Source organism: Myodes glareolus, chromosome X (genome assembly GCF_982192425.1).
Source record: "Myodes glareolus chromosome X, mMyoGla1.1, whole genome shotgun sequence".
NCBI classification, from domain to species: Eukaryota; Metazoa; Chordata; class Mammalia; order Rodentia; family Cricetidae; genus Myodes; species Myodes glareolus.
The window spans coordinates 19,306,023-19,326,981 of NC_142053.1; the positions used below are offsets into that span (position 1 = coordinate 19,306,023).

Genomic DNA, 20,959 nt, shown 5'->3' on the forward strand with positions numbered 1-20,959 from the left:
ATACACCAGTGTTTCTCAACCTATGTATGGGTTGTGACCCTACCGGGGAGGAGGCTCGAATGACCCTCTCATAGGAGTCATCTGAGAGCATAGGAAAACACAGATATTTACATTACAATTCATAACAGTAGCAAAATGACAGGGAGTACTAACAAAAATATGTTTATGGTTGGGACTGTATTAAAAGGTCACAGCATTAGGAAGGTTGAGAAGCACTGATCTAGAAACACTATTCCTCTACTTGTAGGGAAAGGAAAATAGCTTAAAAGATCATTAATTTTTTTTTGTTTGTTTGTTTCCATTTTTAAGACAGGGTTTCGTTATGTAGTCCTGAATGTCTTGGAACTCACTCAGGCTGGTTTCAAACTCACAGGAATCCTCTTGCTTCTGCCTCTTGAGTGCTGGTATTAAAAGTATGTGCTACTATTGCCTGGCTAAAAGTTTCTTTGAAATGTTTTTATTTTTCTTAGAAAATATTTACTGTATGTTTGGAACAGAAGAGTTACGTATTGTCCTTTTAAATAGCATTCAGAAGGTACATTTTTATTTTTTACACACAAATTATTTACATCACAGATAGCTATAATAAAGGTTTTTTTGTTGTGCAGTTCTATAATCACAATGTTTGCCTGTGTTTTTTAAATCCACTGATAATTGTATTTGAAAGTACCTAAATATTTATGATGAAATAAATCTTGCATGATATACAGCAGAAATACTATGTAATTAATCTAGTTTAATTTAAAATATACAGAAGTGTGTATGCAGATTATATTCAAACTCATATTTCATAAGAGTATTCAACATAGGGGATTTTATTCCAGAGAAAGTTAGATACACCCATCCTCCATAGAAGGCAAGCAGTGATTGCAATTGCTGGTCACTACTCCTCCATAAGATGCCTCCAGGTTCCTTAGACTTTTTCCATCCATTGATGCAGTCAGCATCTCAGCTAGCCAACCCTCGCATGACCATATTAAGGCCAAGTTGAAGGAATAGGGGCTCGGTCCTTGTAATGCCCAGGGTTGAAAGATATTTGTCTTGCCTCCTTATCTTCAGGTGATACCCAGACCTCAGGGGTTTAAAGAATTTTTTCCACTTCTCCTCCCTAGGGACTAACAAGGATATGCTGTCTTCTCACTCTGTGTGCCAAAGTCTATTATGATTCAGGATAGCCATTTTTGAAGATGCTAGCAAGCTAAAGAACTCCTTAGTTACACCTTCAATTCTGAATAGAAAGGGACTGGGGAGATACTTACAGGTGCAAACGACTAGGAAGACTAGCCCTTCTCCTACAGAATTTTATATTAGAGGGCTCCTTTTTAAAAAATAAGAGTTAAGAAATAGTGACGAATATTTTAAGAATATGATACTAAAACACAAATTAGTTGAAAACTATTCAAAGGTTTTGCTGAAGCCCCTGCATCAGTACCTCAGTCTTGTCATGAGGAAAACACCAGCAGTTTGAGATACAAAATGACCGGTTTTGACCTCTTCTTGACCCCACTAGCCCAGTCTTGTTCACTGGACATTCCCAAGGGCTCTTCTACCACGGGTCTTGAACGTTGGTTTCCTAAGACGCATGCGCAAAGGTTGCCTCTTACAGGCAGGCTTCGCGCGCGGGCTTTCTCTCAGCTTCAAAAGGCAAGAGAAGCTGAAGAAGTCACACAGAACTTGAGCCCGGCCAGTCGTGACAGTCACCGACAAGTGAGTACATGGTAGGGAGATAGGGGTGGTGGGGTGAGGGACTCCTTTGTATCCCTGAGGGGCTGGATCCTTATCTGAAGAGGCTGAGGTGGTAGTCTCTGCTGTACCCTAGCCCTCAACAGGCTCAGACTTACGCAAAAAAATACTGTTTGTCTGTGTGACTTGCCAACGGCTGCAAGCAACCAGATTTTTTTAGCTCTGGAACTTGGACCTCTTTACTTGTGGACTGGTGAGATGTTCCTTTCTTAGAGAAGGTCTGAAAACCTAGCTACTTTGCCTCAGGGTTAACTGACGCCAGCTTGTGCGTGCCCGGTCTGAAGGTCTGAGGGGCGCAAGGGGGCCAGTCAGGTCTAGGAACGACTAGAGTAGCGCCCCCTCTGGTTGTCTCAGTTCCTGAGGTGCCTGCAGTGAGGAGACAGGTGTGAGGAGAGATGCGCCAGTCCCTGACAGAACCTAGGAAGAGTACGGAGCTTGTCAGGGGTGGCGCCTCGGCACGTTGAGGATTGTGTATGGTAGGTGCACTTTATTCTAGGAATGAGGATGGGAACAGAGACGAGAAGAATTACTTGGCGTGGAGATGAGAGGGTGGACTTGTTTTAGTCAGTGAATGAGCCTGGTAGGCTGGCGGGCCGGTGGTATGACGTTGAAGTAAAAGCAAACTGTGATTCAAACCAAGTATGGAACTTATGGAGTTTATGACTAGAATTGCAAAGTCTGGGTAGGATGAGGTAGTCCGGTACTCTGAAGGTGTCCTATAGAGAAAAAGTTGCTCCAGGAGGGCCTGACATGATGAGTTCTGTCCTCGGAACCCATTGCAGGAGGAAAGAACTAACTGACTTGTGAAAGATGTCCTCTGATCTCCACAGGCACAAGGCTCAACATGGCCAAGTGTGGACACCACCACCACAACAAAAAACATTAAAATACATGGCTATATTGGAACATAAGGCAATAAAAATAAGAACTGGGTACGAGATAGTCAAGCTGACCAAATAAGAGAAAGGACCGGCTGATTAATGTGTGATAGTAATTTAAGTTGCCTCAACTTTCAGGAAGGAAGGATCTGGGATTTGTGTCTCCAAACATGAGGATCTCCTGTTCCATCCAGCTTACTACAAATTTGTACTTATCTTTATAGCTGAAGAAAACTCCATTATATATGTGTGTATGTATGTGTATGCATGTATATATATAATATATATATACACACACACATATATATATCACATTTTCTTTATTCATTTATCTGTAGGTGGGCATTTACTATGATTTCATATTTTGTTTTTTGGAAACAGCGCTGTAATAAATATGAACAGAAAAACATTTCTGTTGATAGACTGCCTTACACTCCTTGTGAAATATATATAAATAATGAAGAAAATTTATATATAAATTCACTGGTATACTTGTTTCACATGGTAGTTTTACAGCTTTAGCTTTTATTATTATTACCTTTTGGTTTCCTTTTTTTTTAAAATTTAACCTCCAAAAGAGCAATTTCTGTAGTGGTCATATAGTGTTTCCTTTCTTTTTTTAAAATTAATTAATTAATTATTTTTTTTCAAGACAGAGTTTTCCCATATAACTCAGGCTGGCCTGGCTTCAAACTCACAGAGATCCCACTCCCTAGTGCTGGGATTAAAAGTGTGTGCCACCACAGCCAGGTACTAGTTTAGTTTTCTTCTAGCAAAATATAATGATTGTTGTGATTTGTTTAAAGTTAATCATCCTGACTGACTGGTCTTTGATGGAATCTTAATGCAGCTTCAATTTTCTCCCCTGATAGGTAAGGATATTGAACTTTTTCATGTATTTCCTGGTGATTTGTATGTCTTGTTTTGAGTATTACCTATTCAGTTCATTAATCTATTCATTGAGTGCATCACTGTCCTTAAGTTTTGGGATTCTTTAAAGATTCGGCATATTAATCTCTTGTCATAAATGCAGTTGGCAAGGTTTTTCATTTTTGTTTTTTGTTTTTTTTCTCTTACACATGCTGTCTTTTCATGCTACTCTGCCACTCATTTGCTTTGGTGTGCTGAAGTCTTTTAATGTGCATTTGCCAATTCTTGGAGCTACTTTACTATGTGCAACTGTAGTTCAAGCTCCCTCAGATCGGAGACAGTAAGGAACTGGCCTTATTCTCTGAATACTGTGATCTCCGATTCCACCCGGTTTACTGAATTTTTTATTCTTTATAGCTGAATAAAAATAAAATAAGATGTTATTTGGGGTACTTTTCAGAAATTCCCTGCTTGTGTTCGAATTGGGATATTTTAATTTTATTTCCATCTAGCAGTTTGAGGTTTAAGTGTCATCTTAAGGTCATTGATCCATTTTGAAATGAATTTTGGGCAGTGTGAGGGACACAGTTGTAGTTTTGTTCTGCTAAATATAAACACTCATTTTTCCTAGAACCATTTATTTTTCTGTTTTGATTGTTACTTTTTTCCCTGTTTTTAGTTTTGTTTTTTTGAGACAGGCTATGTAGGCAAGGATAACCTTGAACCCCTGATCCTCATGCCTCCACCTCCCAAAGTACTGAAATTACATACATCAACATTCCCAGTTTTATTATTATATCTTGAAGAGGTTGTCTTTTTCTCTAGTACATAGTTTTGGCTGCTTTGTCAAAACTCAGGTGGCTGTAACTGTGGGTTCATCTCTGTATCCTCTATTCTGTTGCACACATTTTCCTTTTTTTGTGCTAGCACAATGCTATATTGCTTACTGTAGTTCTTCAGTGGAATTTTTTTAGACGGGGTTTCTCTGTGTAACAGTCCTGGCTATCCTGGAACTCACTCTGTAGAACCAGCTAGCTTTGAACTCAAGGAGATTCGCTGGCATGCACTGCCACCACTTGGCTCTTTATTAGAATTTTAAACTGGGTAGTGCTTTTCTATTTAGGACTGCTTTGGCAAATCAGGGATCTTCTGTGTTTACATATGAATTTTATGAGTTTTTTTCTAGTTCTATGAAGAATGTCATTGGAATTTTTGATGGGGATTATATAAAACCTGTAGACTACTTTTGACAATAGTACCATTTTCCCCAATGATAACCTGCTAATCTAAGAATGTGGGAAAAGATTCCCATTTTCATATGTCTAATTGATTTCTGCAGTGTTTAAAGTTTTCATCTCCTTAGCTAGGTTGATTTTAGGTATTTTATTTTATTATTTTTGAGACGAGGGTGGCTTGACATTCACCACGTAGCCCAGTCGACTTCAAAGTCATAGAACAATTTCCCTCCATCAACTTTCTGAATGCTGCTGCAGTTAAAGGCACAAGCCACCACCCCTAGCTCCAATTTTATTTTTAGGAAACTATAAGGAATGGGGTTCCTCCACTCTTGGATTTACTTATCAAGAAGCTCTTTAGTGATGTATAGAAAAACTACTAGTTCTTGTACGCTGATTTTTATCCTGTTACTTTGATCTAAGAGTTTTCTCGTGGATCTATGTGGTCCTTTAGGTATTGGATTTTGACAACTATGACTGAGGATTATTTGAACTATTCCTTTCTTATTTGTATCACTTCTTGTTTCCTCTTGCCTTATTCACTAGGTAAGATTTCAGCCACTGTACTCAGTCATCCTGGAAAGAGTAGACAAACTTGTAACTTATTTCTTGATTTTATGTAGAGATGTGGTTTCTTTTTTATCTCCAGTTTTTCCCAGAGTTTTTTTTTTTCCAAGAAGGGACATTGAACTTCTTAAAGACATTTACTTCAGCTATTCAGATGCTCATAGAATTGCTGTTCCTGGTACCTTTGCTCTTATAAGTATGTTGTTTTGCATCCCTGGGATGAGGTAAACTTGTTCACGAGACAGAGTCATTTTGAATATGTTGTGAAATTGATTTTGTAGATTGTTTTTGCATTTGTGTTTATTTGGAGAGTTGGTCTAGATTTTGCTGCTTTCTCTGATTTTTGGTATCAGAATCATACCAGCTTCATAAAATGTGTTTGGTAGTGTTCCTTCCTTTTCTAGTTTTTGGAATGATTTGAGGAGCATTGGCATTATCTCTTTAGAGGTTTAGTAGGTATTGATAGTGAATACATCTGGTTTTGGGCACACACACACACACACACTTTTATTTGAGATTTTCAAAGGTATATACAATATATTTTGATCATGCTCACCCCTACTTCCTCCTGACAACTCCTTCCAGACCACACCATGGTTCTCCACAAGAGTTATTGTTAATACATTACACACTTTGGTCACAGAACAGAAAAACCAACCTGGAAATTGTTTTTGCTTTCTGGGAGTTTCTTTATTGCTTATGTTGAAGTACTTTATATTTTTTTGATTTAATTTTGACAGCTCATATGTATCTAGGAACTTATCAATGTCTTCTAGAGTCTCTGGTTTTTGAAAATACAGATTTTCAAAATATCTCTCCTAATGAGCCTGTGAATTAGTATCTGCTATATCATCCTCCTTTTCATGTCAATTTTGAGCCTCTATTTGTGATACTACTGAGGCAACCCAGAGCTTTGTACTTGCTGAGAAAGCATGCTGCCACTGAACTATATCCCCATCATTTTTTGGGGGGGGATTTTTTAAATTTAGAGGGACTCTCTTACTGAGTGACTTAATTTCCCAAACCTAATTTCCAGTTTTATTATTTCTTGCTATAATATATAATTTTTTTGGGTAAGGGTTTGTGAAATATTGTAATGAGCCAACCTTTTCTTTTATTCTTTCCTTGTATTGTCCTGCTTTTGGTTTTGGGGGTTTTGTTTTTGTTTTTGTTTTTTTTTTGAGATAGGGTTTCTTTGTGTAGCCTGGCTGTCCTGGAACTCGCTCTATAGACCAGGCTGGCCTCGAACTCACAGAGATCCACCTGTCTCTGCCTCCCGAGTGCTGGTATTAAAGGAGTGTGCCACCATTATCTGGCTCTTAGTATGTCCTATTAGTGTACGTTTCATTGCTACCCTAATCCTTATTATTTATTTCCAGATACTGTTTTTGCATTAGCCTTATTCCTGTTTTCCTTGTGGTGCATTATTAATTTATATATTTAAATGCTGTCTTATTTTGACATAAGCACTCATAACTATCAACGATCATCTTCTTGGAACTGTTTGTTTTATGATTTAGGTGCTTTCATTTTTGTTTGGGTTTTAGAATTTTTAAATTTTTGTCTTGATTTCTTAAAAATATACACTTATTCCAGTATATTATTTAATGTTCATATGCTTGTATAATATTTTGAGATGAGTTGGGGAACATGGGCACTCTGAAGAAAGGTGTTTTTTTTTTTTTGAGACAGAGTTTCTCTGTGTAGCTTTGGTGCCTGTCCTCCTGTCCTGGAACTAGCTCTTGTAGACCAGACTGGCCTTTGAACTCACAGAGATCTGCCTGCCTCTATCTTGAGTGGTTTGTTTTTTGTTTTTTGTTTTGTTTTTTTTTTTTTTTGTCACACAGAGAAGTTTATCAGCAAGCTTAAACTTTGATTTTGATTTTAAATTTACAACTAGCTCTTGTCCTTTTGGGGGGTATACTGAATGAAAAAAGAAATAAAAGAAGAAAAGGAGTGCTCACAGGGAGTTAAGAGACCTAACAGAGGCAATGTCTCACTATTTAGCTTCGGCTGGCCTAGAAGTCACTATAGGTTCACGATAGTCTCCAATTCATAGACTCCTGCCTGCCTCTGCTTCCTGAGTATTGAGATTATTCTGCCTTAAGAGCACATTAGTGGTTAATCTCCAGTCTCTGTGCCTTTTGTATCCTATTCCCGTACAAAGGAAGTCATCTGCACTCTGTGCAGTATTGTGTGGGTGACCTGGTCATTACTTGACCTCACTACCCCTGACCTGATCACAAGACAACGACTAGGACCTCCCCACCCTGACGCTTCAAAGTCTGCTACTTAAGCTGTGTGTGCCAAAGGTACCTTAAAGGTGTCCTTGCTCAAGGCTTCAAAAGGTAGATGTGGCCGGGCAGCCGTAGCACACGCCTTTATTCGCAGCACTCGGGAGGCAGAGACAGGCGAATCTCTGTGAGCTTGTGGACAGCCTGCTCTACAGAGTGAGTTCCAGGACAGCCAGGGCTACACAGAGAAACCCCGTCTTGAGAGAACAGAAAACGGGTAGCCGTGGCTGAGGACTGTGAAATCTGCACTGGAGACCGACTGAGAGCAACTCCTCTGTGACAGTCAGCGGGAGAACACCGACGAGTGAGTCCTAGACTCGCAAGTGGGGACAGGAATTTCAGCGAGAGAGAAACATCTGCTACTTTCATAATTACCTGAAGAGAGCACAAAGTAGAGCAGGAAACATAGTGGGTGGAGGGGAAGGTGGGGGTGGGGGTGGTCTGCTGTTTATCTCTCACCTGACTCTAGCAGGCTGAGGTGATGTTTGTCGGCCAGCTTGGACCCTGAACAGGCTTTCTTGTGGAAAGCAACCGTCAGTCTGTGATTGTTGCCCAAAGGCAACATTCTGCCAGATCCTCTGCAGCCCCGGGGACACTGAGCCCATTGCTAGTGGGGCAAGAGTAAGGTTCTTTTCTGAAAAGGGCCTATAAACCTAACTTCTTCAGGCCGGTGTGTGGGTGGAGAGAAAGGACAAAAGGAGACAGCAACTGAGTCAGATCTAGCAGCCAGTGAGGGAAGGTGCTAACCCTTGGTGGTCCGGTTCAAGAAGTGCCTAAGTACAAGATGAAGAGAAAGTTCGCCGAAGGTTCCCGGCAGTCCCTAGGAAGGGTAAGGCGGAGGGATCAGGAGGGACCTGTAGCAGAATGTACCATTTGCCATCACATAGCCACCAGAAGGCTGGAGACCAGGTGGATGATGCGCTTAGCCCTCGGAGCTGGGGACACCGTTGGAACAGGGACTGGGAGGGCGTGGTTTGTTGTGGGGTTGGGATGAGAGGGTTAATTTTAGTCAGTTGATAAAACTTGAAGGCAGACAGTGTCACTGCGTTAAAATGAGCACTAGGTTTCAAATGCTCATGGTAGGACTAGATGGCTCAGGAGGTAAAAGCACTTGCTGTGTAAGCCTCATGTGCCTGGTTCCATCCCTAGAACCCATGGTAGAGGAGAATAATCTCTAAGACCCCTGAAAGTCCTCCTCTGGCCTCCCCAATGCAATCCACATGGGCACCCATACTCTCACATACACATCACATGCAATTAATAATAATAATATCAATAATAATAAGTGGACATGTAGGGAACACAAGAGATGAGAAGTAAGGCTTTTCAGTTTGGTATGAAATGGTGCTGATTAACATGTGGCTCTAATTGGTCACGTTGCCTTGGACCTAGGATCAGAGGGAACTGTGCTTACTCCTGCTGGCCACCGCAGAACTAGGGACAGGGCTTCCTTGCAGCATTCTCTGCTTCTGTCCTAAGGGATCTGGGATTTCTAAAACCTCTCTTATTAATTAAACTTATTTCAAAAGAATGACAAAACCCGCTAGTCTGTTTCCCCTGGTTGTTGGAACACTTCACTCCAATCTCTGTTTGGGATGCATTGGCTTAGCTTTACTAAGTAGATTACTGGTGTGATAAATAAGTTTGTAGATTCGGGGACTTTTCCTGCACTTTAATCTGTTCGTAGAGAATATATATATATTATATATATACATATTTCGTATATACATAAATACACCATAGTCTAGGGCTTCCGTGGGAGGAAAAACATGCAGTTTCTGTAACCTCAATTAATATACTTTCCAGATTCATCCATTTCCCTGACTTCATTTTCTTTACAGTTGAATAAAATTCCATCGTGTATACATGCCACATTTTCATATTTTGGGTGAGCCAAGCCCAAAGGGTTCTGTTCTGAAGCTTTGCCTAGGTCAAGGAAACTAGAAGCTTCTTTGGGTTCCGGGGAGGATTTTTTCATCTATGCTCTGGGATACTGTAGTTCTTTCCGATTCAATACCCTCAGGGAAAATGACGTAGGGTTGAATACGAGTTATACACATCATCACATTCCCGTTGAATTACGTCTAGATGTTCATTACTCATCTGTTTATTGATGGATGTCTAGTCTGGTCCCATTTCATTGCTTTAGTGACTAAAGACGCAATCTGAAAATGTGGTCCATATGCATGATGGGATTTTATTAAACTGTAAAGAAAATAAAATTATGAAAATTTCAGGAAAATGGGTGGATCTGGAAAGTATATTAATTGAGGTGAGCCAAACTTAAGCAGAAGCTCCATGTTCTTACTCTTATGGGGACTACAGTATATTTATGAATGCACTGTTTATATACATGATATGTATATAGTAAATACAAACAGTTTTAAATGTAGGAAACACCCAAAAATCTACAAAGGAGACCAAGGGGGGTAATAATAGATGATGAGGAAAGATACACAGGACATGAAAGAGGACTGTAAAGGGGGAGGCTACCAGGAGAGAGGCTATTAGGGGGAGCACTGAGCAGGGAGTTCGGGGAAGGAGAATCACTAAAACAGGCTTTGTTCGATAATGATATAATATCTAATATCTTGTATGTTAATTTAAAAAACTATAAAATATCTAGATGACTTATAATCATCAATACAGTGTAAATGCAGTAAAAATGCTCATTATAACTTATACTGGCTATCTATAATGATTTGAAAAGAGCTCTATCTATGTTCAATAGACATGAAATTTTCTCTGCAACATGTTCAGTCTGAGGTTGGTGTCATTCGCAACAGCAGAAGCTCACGATGACCAGTGACTTCGTGGTTAATCTGTGAGCCCCTTTCACTGGACAGTCACATTGGTGTTTGAGTCCCCTACACAAGGGCTAGGTGTCTCTTCACCTTTGCATGGAAGTGTGGTGGAGCAGATGCGGTGGAGGTGATGGTTTGGGGGTAGGAGACAGAGGCCTGAGTATTCGTTGATGACCAGACTTCTAGAGAAGAGGTCAGGAACAGAAGCTGCTTCAGTAAAAGGAAGGGAAACAGGAGGGAAGAAAGGAGGGTGGGAGGAACTGAGGGACTTAGGGGCAGAATAATAGAGGGAGGAAGGGGAGAGCTGGAAATCCAGCCAGAGAAAAATGTTCTACATCATAATAGTAGGTCCAGGTTCTGAAAGCTTGAGAGACTGTCTGTAAGCACATCCATGACCCCACAGATCACCAGAAGAATGTTTCCATGCAATCTAGAGCAATTAAATGCACAAATACAGAAGACTGGGTATTCTTGTGTGTGTGTGTGTGTGTGTGTATATATATATATATATATATATATATATATATATTTATTGAGCTAATCATTTTTCTCCGCTCCACTTCCTGCCTCTCCCCTTCCCTTAAACCCTCTCCCAAGATCTCCATGCTCCCAATTTGCTCAGGAGATCTTTTCTTTTTCTACTTCCCATGTGGATTATTAGATTCATGTAAGTCTCTCTTAGGGTCCTCATTATTGTCTAGGTTCTCTAGGATTGTGAATTGTAGGCTAGTTTTCTTCGCTTTATGCTTAAAAACTATTTATGAGTGAGTACACATGATTGTCTTTCTGGGTCTGGGTTACCTCACTCAAAGTTATGTTTTCTAGCTCCAAATTTCAAGATGTTATTTTTTTCTGCTGTGTAGTACTCCATTGTGTAATGTACCACATTTTCCTTATCTGTTTTTCAGTCCAGGGGCATTTAGGTTGGTTCCAGGTTCTGGCTATGATAAACAATGTTGCTAGGAACATAGTTGAGCACATACATGTCCTTGTGGCGTGGTTGAGCATACTTTGGATATGTACCCAAAAGTGGCATTGCTGGGATTTGAGGAAGGTTGTTTCCTAATTTTCTGAGAAATCGCCACACTGACATCCAAAGGGGCTGGACCAGCTTGCATTCCCACCAGCAGTGCAGAAGTGTTCCCTTTTCCCCACAACCTCTCCAGCATAAGTTGTCATCAGTGTTTTTGATCTCTGCCATTCTTTCAGGTGTAAGATGGGATCTCAGAGTTGTTTTGATTTACATTTCTCTGATGCTGAAGATGTTGAGAATTTTTTTTTAAGTGCTCATTGCTATTTCCCTCTTGCAATTTCTTTGTGGCCTGGGGCGGTTTAATTCGATGGTTCTAAGAGTCACACCTCACTTCCCACCACCACAAAGAAAAAAATACTATTGTCTGAAGGATGTCTAGAGTGGACCTGGTACAGGATGTGATGTGAACTCAGTATATATCCCTCAATAAGAACTCCTGAGATATTCACTATGCTATCACATTTTACAGTGTGTTTTTTTTTTCTTTTAGAAAAGCTACTAGAAAGGTTACTACAGAAAGAAAGTGCTAGGGATGGGCATGAAGTCATTAATCCAGTTGCACTTAGTCTGTGATGCCAAGATCAAGGGAGTGAAGCTTGGCTGTTCTGATATAGCCCAGCTCCAGCACGGGCTACTGTCTGAAGGTTACTAAAGGGGAACTCAAAGCTAGAGGGATTTTTCAGGGAAATTGTAGATGTTCCTCCCCATTCTTTTGGCGACCTCCTTGTATTCAGAAATGCATGATTACCATCATTATGTGAGGAGTGGAGCTGGGGACCTGCACTTTTAAAAAAGTGTTATTATTAATATCTCACTTTCTGTATATAGATTGTTTTCTGTATGTATGTCTATATACCACATGTGTGCCTTGGGTCTGCACAGGCTAGATGAGTGTGTTGGACCTCCTAGAACCAGATTACAGATGCTCGTGGGAACTGTGTGGGTACTGAGACTCAAACCCAGGCCCTCTGGAAGCGCAGATAGTGCTCTTACCCCATGAGCCATTTCTCTAGTCCCGAACCTCTTTAGGAAGTTTGTTCGCGTTAGATGTTCCCAGACTGTAGTCCATGGGACTGCTCGGAGCAGAGTTTCCCAATAGTAGGCAGGGCTTTTCAATGATGCTCACGGAGCAGGAGAATGTGGCTATAACAGAGCCTCCAGTTTCCACTAATGCCCACTTCAGTAGCCACACAGGGCCAGTGGCTAACCTAGGCCATAAAGTTTATAAAGTTTTGGCAGCTGGCTGTAGAGTTGGACATGTATATATTAGATATGAACATATAAAAATGTGTTTCTGAGAAGTGTTTGTGCCTTTTGTTAGACTCTGAAAAGCAGGGCACCCAATGAACACTCTTGTCACCACTGCTGTGTCTCCTTTGTCACCGAGTCCCCTCCTCTGTTGCAGGTGGCTTCCCTGGTGAACGTCCAGCAAAACAGCTGAGACCTGAGACCTCAGGCCCAAGATAAGCTGTAAGCAGCCAATCAGCATACACAACGGCTGCACCCAGGAAATCTGCCATGCAGGCCCCCTCATCTTGCCACCAGGACCCTCAGCCTCAAGAGCGTGACACACCCTGGGAAGCCTTCCACCGGCGCTTCAGTCAGTTCCAGTATGAAGAAGCAGCCGGGCCTCGAGATGCCTTCTGCCAGCTCTGGGGGCTTTGCTATCAATGGCTGAAGCCACAGACACGGTCTGTGGAACAGATCCTGGCGCTGTTCGTGACGGAGAAATTCCTGCAAATTCTACCTGCAGACACAGAGAACAGCACCAGCATGCTCAGCCTGGAGACTAGAGAACGACTTTTCACCCTGATAGAAGGGCTGCGGAGAGACAACGGGGAAGCAGAGAACACGGTGAGAACAGCACTGGCTTCGTTGTTCTCAGAACAAAACAAGTGCCCAGGCAGCTGCGTCAAGATGAGACATTCCGTCCCTGTCATTCCACAGCCCCTACCCTTCCCCAGAGTCCTTTTCAACAGTGTTTTTTTGTAGAAGTCAGCTGGAGGCGGCATAGGAGTCATAGGTTAGGGATCAGAGATCCCACCCCCCCTTACCTGACCACCACACCCTCTGTACAACACACAATGGCAGTGCCTCGTTAATTATCAGTAAACAAAATTCTCGGACAGCGTAAGTTACCAAAAGCATCACTTTGGTGCTGCATGGCCTGAGATATGTATGGTTAGGCTCTTTTTAGGACAGTTTGAAAACCCGAAGTCAAGTGGAGTCTAGAAAGCATAGAAAAAAAGGGAACATAGTTTATTATGAAGCCTGTGTCTCTGCTTACTCTCACTGTGGTCAGGAGTTAGCATCAAATGTCCCACACCACGCACATTTAACCTGTGGTCATGTGATCTCTGTAAGTGGAGAGCTGCTTTTACCTCACTGTGAACTACACTAATGCCATGCAAGGAACTTTGGCTTGGGTAAATAGGAGCAACAAATACTATGACCCCTCTCCTCATGCATCATCTCTAGGACATCTAAGTTACAGAGAAATATGGAACGCTATCCAGTGCTCACTGGGGTTCTTCATATGTTTGAATGTCTGAGGGAGGAAGTTCTGAACTTGAGAAAGCCTAGGAGGAGCGCTGCCTCAGGAGCGATACACCCATCTCTGGCCCATTAAATTCCAGTAGCAGCTCCTGCCAGCGTATCTAAAAGACCTCACAATGGAGGCAATATTTCCTTCTGTATGGAGCTGCTTCTTGAAACCTCTGTTTGGGGAAGGCATGGCTGAACACGGGGCGGTGTCTGTGGGAGGAAGCAGCAGGAGCAGCCAGCTGAGATTCATGATCTCAGCTTGGGACAGGGGCTGCTTTGCATGAGTTTCAGCTCCAGGGCATTTGGCTGCATGGACAGGGTTCTGTCAAAGGCTTCTGGCTCCTGAAGGTACCACGAGTGAGTTTTGCTTTCTTTGTTTGTCTTTCTGATTTTCTTGACAACATAACGTATTACCTTCAAGGGTCTATACATGTCCTCTCAGCGCAGGAGCCATGTGGCACTCTTGGCTCTTGAATAATTAAAATGTGACCAGCGTCACTATAAATCAGTTGTGACTCCAACTCTTTCTTATGTGTGTTGTTGCCAATAGTTGCTGGAAACCTTTTTTCCCGTGGTTTTCAAAGACATGATTTCTCTGTATAGCCCTAACTGTCCTAGTATTCGGTCTGTAGACCAGGTTGACCTCAAAACTCACAGAGATCTGCTTGCCTCTGCCTCCTGAGTGCTGGGATTAAAGACTTGTGCCATCACTGCCCCGTGGTTGCTGGAAATCTTAAACCTCCTTGCATTGCTGATGGTTAATGATGTATTTACAGTAAGATAAAAGTAGTTGTATTTCCAGTGGGATGATGGGTTCTAATATTTCCTCAGATCAACATTGGTGATATGATCTTACAAGAACTGGTGCCGATGGGTCCATTAGCCACACCATCAAACGTGCACACGAGGCCACCTGCACCTCAGCTAATGGAGCCTGCCCAGGAGTTCCCTGAAATCCCACCGGCAGAGCCACAGGAAATAATCGTTGATGATGATGATGACAAATGCCCGTGCTTTCTGGATATTGGTAAGGAAAGGGATCCCCCACCCCTTGGTCTTGGTTTCTTTTTGAGAACTCAAGTTCTCTCATGGCTCTGGGGTAGTTTGGAGTTACCAGTTACCTAAACATAATAGACATGGTCAGATGTCCTCCCAAATGACCTGGCATTTGTGCCCTCCAACCATAACTTACACCAGTGCTAGCATTTGCTCACTTCACAAACAGTTTGATTTCAGCCTCGTGGCAAGGGATCTGGGTAGCCTCACTTCCTTGGTGGGCGGGCAGACAGAAGGGAGCAGTGTGGAGATCCACAAAAATATCTTCATTAAGTATCAAGTTCACTTAGCATCAAGTGATAGTGTTTTATTCAACGTGAAGGGATAAGGAGTGGGGACTGAGGATAGGGATAGGATTGGCCGATGGCTATGAACAGAGAATCTGAAGAGAAGAATGGAGGAGACTCTTTGGAACGGGCCTTTGGTTCCCTGGGATGTGGCGGGTGTGTGAACCTGAGGCACTTGCCACTGAATCGCTGAGGATGATGTCAGAATTGGCAAGGCTGTTTAGGGTATACATTGGATTAAAGTCCATTGCAACTCATATGCCATGTGGAGCAGTAGAGATGGTCAGTACTTAAGAAAGAGAAGTGAACCCAGACTGCCTGCTGAGGCATTAGGACCGCAGGAGGGGGCAGGGAGCAAGGGCTAGGGTATTTTCCCTTGTGGTCCTGAGGTTGGCAGGCAAAAGCAATGGCTGGTAGTGACTTGTGTTGTTTTCAGCAAATGCACGTCTACACTTCAGTGAAAATCAAAACAGACAGATAATCTGAGCTGGCTGCAAAATCAGTGTAATCAGCACAACACACACACACACACACACACACACACACACACACAATATGTAGGAAAGTTCGTTGGTCTCCATTTGAAAAGACTAGAAAGATTTTTTTGGTGATTTGCTTTCCAGTTAAATATGTCCCTCTAAGATCCATGTGGAACTCTCTCAGTTCATCAACTTTAAGCTTGGATAGAGTCTCACTGCTTCCGTAGATGACAGGAGACTAGCTTTTCACTAAGCATAGTAGGCTCCTGCCAGCCTTTCCCTTGTAGTCTGGAAACTGTAAAGGGAAACAGACAGCATTGGTCAGGGGCTCCTGGTGAAGAAACCCTAACTGACAGGGAAATGAATGGAGAGACTTCTTGTGTACAGAACAGCTGGCTGAATGAACTCTGATACAGTTTGCGGTGACATTTCCAACTGCCTTCTCTCTCCCTTCTAGCATGCAATAGCAGAGCCCTGCTGGAGCTTGTAAGACAGACGAAAGTGGAGGGACTGCTTCTCCACACATAGGGCAGTTACCAGACTCTAGAAGGAAGAAAGGGATTCAGTAGCAGCCAGGGAAGAAAGGGACGAGAAAGGGAGACTTCATCAAGGAGGGGAGGTCACTGGTGCTACTTGAGGGCTTCCACCCACCCTTGGAACATCTATTTTCCATAGAAGACAGTAACACCTGCCATTTCCTTCCCTCCTCTCAGCTTTTGATTTTGGGAGGGGAAAATGAACAGATGTTAGCACAGATTAAAAGGACGGCTCCATTTTCTGCTTTGCTCGCAGAGTTCCCTTTACCTAATGAGTACAGAAATCTGGAACCTCCTGGTGAAGAACCCCCAGAAGAGCTGCTGACTGTCTTCAAGGAGCCTGAGGAAGACCAGACGTTCTCAGGAAATCAGAATCAACTGGAGATGCCGGGGACCTCCTGGCAAGTACGGGAGACTCACAGCACTGGAGTCCAGACACAGGCTCCTCCCGATGAGAAGCCTTTCTCTAATGAGCAGTTAGGGCTGTGTTCTGCTCACAGGCAGCAACAGATTGGCCGCCTGAAAAATCGCACAGGAAACATAGCAAAAGAGGGCCCTGGAAATAGAGCAGGGACCTCCCGTGACTCAGACCCCTATGGGCCCCAGTTCGTTTCCCAGGAGGAAAGTACCCATGAGCAAGCAATGCCTGGCAATTCATCTACTCAGGCGGCAACCGTTATCAAGACAGAGGCAGACAATTTTGACCAAGAAAGAGAGCAATGTAGGCTGTGTAAGAGGGAGTTTATGCACACTTTGGGCCTGGTAGAACGTGTGAAAACTCAGGTCGTTCACAAATACCAGTGCTCCTTCTGTGGCAAAGCCTTTAAAGGAAAGTCGCGTGTTACTGCACACCTAGTGAGACACACTCACGAGAGACCATTTTTATGCCAACAGTGTGAGAAAAGCTATAAACACAAATCCAGCCTGCGGAGACACTTAAAAATCCACAAGGGAGTGAAAGAGCCCAAGCAAAGCCAGGGTTCTCAGGGCCCCGCGCACGATGCAAACTAATAGCTCACCCACCTGCAAGTTTCACAGCACAACTCCCCACGATGTGTTGATGAAAGCAAGATCCCCTAATGAGGGCATGCTGCCTCATGAGAGCCTCTGGGCTGTCTTGGGAGGACAGTGCTGTGCAAACTTATTTCAGAGTGGAGCTTTGCTTTGAGCTAGATGCAAAACCTGCCTTCCAAGGCTTCCTAATGCTAGATAGCCACCTTCCTGCATGTGATTTTCGGGGCCTGGTAGGATTTTTTTTTTGCTTTTAATATGAATATTGTTTATTCCAAGGCAGTACCCATTTCACAAATACTGTGATAATGGAATACAGATCACATACATTGTTCATACCTTAAATGGAAAACTATTGACGTGCAAGCCCTGTACTGAAGTACGTTGTCAATAGCTGCCGGTGACAATTTTCCTTATCATTGTGAATGATGGTCACAGCTAGTTTTGTTTTGGCTAGCACTGGGAAGGGACATTCAGGCCTTGCACATGCAAAGCAAACACTCTTATCACTGAGCTCCATCTCTAGCTCAGGTAAGGTTTTTTTGTTTTGTTTTGTTTTTTTCTTTTTTCATTTCAGGTGCTTGGGAGTGACTTTAGGGCCTTGTACACACAAATCAAACACTACCACTGAGCTAGCTCCATCTCTAGCTTTGGTGGTTTATTTTTGTTTTTCTTTACTAATGCTGGGGAGTGATTTTAGGGCACTGAGCATGCAAATCAAACACTACCACTGAGCTAGCTCCATCTCTAGGCCAGTCAGGGTTCTGAATTCGTGAACTCTAACTGTGTTCACTTCCCAGTAATTGGAGGTTATATTCTTGTGTGCCCTGTAGTCACGATCTGTTGTTGAGCTTCTGTGTTTTCCTCCCTGCTTTTTGGTTCAGAAGTTGACCAATGTTCTGCCTTTGCTGATACGCTTTTGCTACTGCTGCAATTTAATCAATAAACAGGCTTCTATTACTGCTTTGCCTCAGTTTTTATTTTCTTGAAGACTTGTATCCATTGGGCCAGAACAGAAACACCATGTGCACTTGAGGAGGGCTGGTCTGGGGACTCTGAGAGAGGATTTTTAGTTATTAAATGCATGCCTGGTCCCTGGTGCCCTAGCAGGGTAGTAGTGTTTCTTAGGTAAAATGCTCGTGTTTCTCTTCCCGATTTTTTTTTTTCAATATCACAGAACAAATTTTACCAGGTGTTTAGCTTTTAGGCGGACAGTAAACACCAAAGACTCCATTTTGGGCCTAGGAGGAGCCTGTCCTCTCAAAGCTAGTTAAATAATGTCTAGCCTCAGGAGTCCATCTTTGCCTTTCATTCCTAGAGTGGAGGGGACTGTGATATTTTGTAAGGCGTTTGCAGTCAGAACTTCTGGTGTTAGGAGGGCTTACTTCTCAGCATACCAAAGTTGCTCATCCAGAGCAACAAGGGAAAGGTGGGAAAAATCAGTGCCCTGGTGGCTCAGGAAAAGTCTAGAATATTGTTGCACTCTGGCCCCTAGCATCTGCTGTGCCTGTCACTTTCTGAAGGGAAACAGCCTTCCTCCAGGAAGCTCCAGGCAGTGGAGCTGCATTCTTCTGTTTGCTGTCATAGCTAACCCCCAGGCCCAGACTTAAGTACTCTTAAGTATAGCCAGGGATCACACCCCAGGCCCCAGTTCCTGCTTCTTTCTTAGTTCTCTGTAACACAAAAGACTTTCTTAAGCTTTTATGCTGAGTGGTGTCGGCCCCACTTCTCACATGCTACCCTATATCCCATCCAGCTGGCGGAGGAATTCTCTTCTCTCATCTTGTTTTTTACCATTTATGTGCTCAGAGAGAACGCCTCAGATGTCTAGCCTGGGCTAGGTTCACATGGCTAAAGAGAGGGAATGCTAAGATATGACAAACGTATACAATGTCTGTCTTTAACTGACATCTCAGATGCTGAACAAGAGAACAAAGTTTTGTGAAGTGACTTCAAACACTAAAATGTAAAATCCATCAAGAAAGCCAGGGAATGCCTGTTGGCCCTGAGAATGATAACCCTCTGCGTCTAACCAGCACTGGGCTTGATAGAATTCGTTCCTCCATGTCTTTCCCACTCTGTCCCCATCCTAAGAAGTGAGGTGTGGAGACAGGAGGCAACCAGAGACAGGAGCTTGTCCTGTTTAAGGTGGAAGAGAGCTCGTCAGTAGCCAGATCTCTCGGGATGCTATCCACTCTGTGACGTCGGGATGTTAGTGTCACAGTGATACCCGTGAAGCAAAGAAGCACGCAAGCCTGGCAGAGGAGACTGTGGCTTCTTCTTCAGGATTTGTATTGTAAAACCGAAACACGCTGTAGTCACTCACATCTTCCTGACGTTTATCAAATCAATGTCCGCGGGATGTCTCAGTTTCTTTCTTGTGATGGTTTTAGAGCTGGGAGGGAGTGCTTTTCCGCCAACCTGTGTGTGCCAGGAAGTTTTGTCAACCTGACACAAAGTTGGAGCCACCTGGGAAGAGGGACCCTCAAATGAGGAACTGTCTCCACCAGGCAGGGCTGGAAGCACGTCTGCTGGAAATTTTCTGTTTTAAAAAATATGTATTGTCTTTACATTTTTCATAGAGAGTAGTTTGAGCATATTCTTTCTCTCCTGCACCTCCCAGCCTGCCCAACTCATGTTCGTTCTCTCTGAATAAAAAAGCAAAAATCAAAACAAACAAACTTAAGTCCAAAATGACAGACACTGCCAAAATACAACAAAAGCCCACAAAAAACCCTGGAGTCCGCTTTGTATTGCCCAATTACTTCGGAGCATGGGACCCACCATTGAGTGTGGTTGATGTATTCAGTGCCGTTCTACTGGAGAAAACAGATTTTCCCTCTGCCATCATGTATCAAATGCAAACGGTTTCTTGGTTAGAAGTGGGACTTTGTGTCCTCTTCCCCCTTCGCATGCTGGGATTTTGCCTGGATTGAACCTGTGCACGCCTGGTGCATGCTGTCCCAGTCTCCGTGAGTCCATCTGCGCGTCAGTTTTGTTGTGGCTGGGAGATGCTGTTCTCTTGGAGTCATCCATCACCTCGGGATACTCTAGTCTTTCTGCCTCATCTTTTGCATAGGTCCCTGGACCTTGAGGGGAGGGGCTTGATAAAGGCATCCGATTTAAGGTTGAGTGTGCCAAGCTCTCTCGGTCACTGCACATTGTCTGGCGGTGGCTTCTGTGTCAATTATCCCTACTGTGAGAAGAAGCATCTCTGATGAAGGTTAAGCAATGCACCCATCTATGGGTAGAGCAGCTGCGAGTCATTAGAAGTCATTTTATTACGATGTTCATTTAGCAGAATTATAATTAGTACATTTCCTCCTCGGACTCACGGCATACCTGCTCTCAGATCCTTGGCCTGAGACCCTTTCCCGTTTAATCCTTCTATACTAGTTTCTAATTTATTCCTTTATAACACTATATTCCATTTCCTTGTCCTCAAAGAATCTCCTCCTCCCCGTGGTCCCTTACTAGATACCTAATCTCTGCGGTTATTCTGAAGGAAACACACACATATCAATCTTAAAGGCTAACTCCACGTATGAGAGAAAGCATGCAATGTTTGTCTTCCTGGGCCTGTTTTACCTGTTGGGCATTTTCCTGATTAACAGTTAACGGG

At 42.9% G+C, this 20,959-nt stretch overlaps 1 protein-coding gene across 1 annotated transcript; it reads left to right on the forward strand.

The window, feature by feature from the left end:
* Positions 1-10,385: 10,385 nt before the first annotated feature.
* LOC125415362 (uncharacterized) lies at positions 10,386-18,303 on the forward strand. Its single transcript, XM_087903037.1, has 4 exons — positions 10,386-10,411; positions 12,903-13,278; positions 14,800-14,995; positions 16,583-18,303. The coding sequence occupies exons 1-4, from the start codon at positions 10,386-10,388 to the stop codon at positions 17,335-17,337; spliced, it is 1,353 nt and encodes a 450-aa protein (XP_087759163.1). The 3' UTR covers positions 17,338-18,303.
* Positions 18,304-20,959: the final 2,656 nt, after the last annotated feature.

Coding starts and splice junctions, on each gene's coding strand:
- LOC125415362 (XM_087903037.1), top strand. CDS start 10,386: ATGACCAGTGACTTCGTGGTTAATCT. Junction 13,279..14,799: donor ACGGGGAAGCAGAGAACACG/GTGAGAACAGCA, acceptor ATATTTCCTCAG/ATCAACATTGGTGATATGAT. Junction 14,996..16,582: donor CCCGTGCTTTCTGGATATTG/GTAAGGAAAGGG, acceptor CTTTGCTCGCAG/AGTTCCCTTTACCTAATGAG.